Source organism: Puma concolor, chromosome D1, assembly GCF_028749965.1.
Source record: "Puma concolor isolate L17-30 chromosome D1, mPumCon1.1.hap2, whole genome shotgun sequence".
Lineage (NCBI taxonomy): Eukaryota > Metazoa > Chordata > Mammalia > Carnivora > Felidae > Puma > Puma concolor.
The window spans coordinates 52,032,396-52,034,641 of NC_141676.1; the positions used below are offsets into that span (position 1 = coordinate 52,032,396).

Genomic DNA, 2,246 nt, shown 5'->3' on the forward strand with positions numbered 1-2,246 from the left:
TTTGTCAAGCAATTCTCATATCCAAGGTGAATAATTTGAGATTGAGGCAGTGTCCATGTGGAGTAGTCTTTCTCCAGATACTGTACAGACCAATTATTGTAGTAGAGGAAGAAGTCCTAATTTGCTATTCCTCTGAACATGGGTACTTTCTAAGCCAGTAGAATTTTTTAAGTATTGCTTTATTATTTCGCTTTCCCACTAGAACATAAATTCCACAAGATAAGAAATTTGTCTATTTTATTCAGCAATCTGTGTTCAGAGCCTAAACAGAGTCTGACACATGCTGACTGATGAGTAAAAATGCATTGAAATTTTGAGTTCAAACTCAAAGTTTGCTGAAAAAAGTGAGTGAAGGAATGAAACAAAACTCTATTATTTATTATCATCACTATCATAAATTTACCTTATAAGCAAAAAAGATCCTTGAAAGTTGCAGGTAGAGTTTTTAGACAAATAGAAAAATGTAAAGCTGAAGATTATAAAAAGATATGGGTGAAGAAGTTCAAGAAAAGTTAAAACAAGTAACGAATGGCAAATTGTAGCGATGTTATCAACCTCCAGATAGGCTCCTAATCTGTGTAAACTGGCGGCATCCTCAGATGCATTGGTACCACAATCCCACAGAATCCAAAGAATCATGAGCTTTGAGATCATTGAGAAATGGATCCTAGTAGAGTCCAAAATTCTAGTGGATAGAGCATCACTCCTAGACTGAAGAGAGACCAGAACCCATTTGAGGAATTATTTTTTCTCTCCTTTGTCCTTGCCTTCCACCCCTTCAGTTTCCATGTCAGTCAATCATAGTTTCTGAGGGCCCAGGGTCCTGCGGATGACTCGCCTCAGTGCAGACTTCACTTCACTGTTCCTTAAGCTGTAGATGATGGGGTTCAACATGGGAGTCACTACTGTGTAGGAGAGCGACAACAACTTCTTGCTCTCAGGAGAGGTGCTGGACCGGGGTCGGAAGTATGTGAGGATGGCAGTGCTGTAGAAGAGGGACACAACCAGAAGGTGGGAGGAACAGGTGGAGAAGGCCTTGCGTTTCCCCTCAGCTGAGGGCATCCTGAAGATAGTGGAAAGAATGCGGACATAGGATCCCAGGATCAGCAAGAAAGGAAAGAGGATGAATAAGACCGTGGCCGTCAGAGCCTCCAGTTCAAACAGAGAGGTATCAGCACAGACCAGTGCAATGACAGGGGGGCTGTCACAAAAGAAGTGGTTCACTCTGTTGGGGCCACAAAAAGGGAAGCTGAAAATCCATGTGGTTTGCACGGTGGCCACTGGAAACCCTGAGAACCAAGAGGCAGCTGCTAGCTGGGCACAGGCCTTGCGGTTCATAATGATTGGGTAGCGCAAAGGGTCACAGATGGCCACATAGCGGTCATATGCCATTGTGGCCAGGAGGCAACACTCAGCAGCCCCAAAGAAGAAAAAGAAATACATCTGAGAGGCACAGCCAAGGAAGGATATGGTTGTGTCTTGGATGATCAGAGTCCCCAGCATCTTGGGCACAATGACCAAGTTGAAGCCTATCTCCAGGAAGGACAAGTTCCTGAGGAAGAAGTACATAGGGTTTTGTAGAGCAGAGTCAGCTGTAGTGACCAGGATGATGAGAATATTGCCCATTAGAGTAACCAGGTAAACAGTCAAAAAAAGGAGAAATAGTAGAGCTTGTAGCTCAGAGGATAAGGTTGAAAAACTCACAAGGACAAACTCACTGACAATTGTCCAGTTTCCCCACATCATTCTTCTGTCCAGGATTTCATTGACATTCATGCTCCAGGAAGGTAGAAGTCTCCATATGTTATTTAGACTTCTATTATACCCTTAGAAAACCTCCCATGGCCCCATTCTCTACCTTTCTTGTTATACTTGTTGCAAATCAAAAGGTGTACTTTCCAAAATGTAAAAAAATAAGCCTGTCTATGGGATTCATAATTTTTGGAAGAATACTAACCTTTTTTTCAGATTGAACTGAGGCACACCATATACCTATATACCTCCTGACTTTGCTCTATAGAGATCAAAATCACAGCTTCATGTTGGGGCTCCTACCTTATCTTTCTTCAACATTCAGTGGTACTAAAAAAGCAGCCAGGCCAAGCATTTCTGAGGAGAAGGGTTTTAATGCACAATGAAAGCTGATGAGGTGAGTCAGGGTATGTTTTCTGCAAAATGAAAGGGTAGGAAAGAGAAAATCAAGGAAAGTTACCAATGATCCTGAGGAAGAGAACTGAATGCATCGT

The 2,246-nt window shown here is 42.4% G+C and overlaps 1 protein-coding gene across 1 annotated transcript; it reads right to left on the reverse strand.

Annotated features, from left to right (window-relative positions):
• Positions 1-798: 798 nt before the first annotated feature.
• On the reverse strand, positions 799-1,746 carry OR10A4 (olfactory receptor family 10 subfamily A member 4). Its single transcript, XM_025928526.1, has one exon. The coding sequence runs from the start codon at positions 1,744-1,746 to the stop codon at positions 799-801; it is 948 nt and encodes a 315-aa protein (XP_025784311.1).
• Positions 1,747-2,246: the final 500 nt, after the last annotated feature.

Excerpts from the sequence above, each read along its gene's own strand:
- OR10A4 (XM_025928526.1), bottom strand. The coding sequence starts at position 1,746 with ATGATGTGGGGAAACTGGACAATTGTCAGTGAGTTTGTCCTTGTGAGT.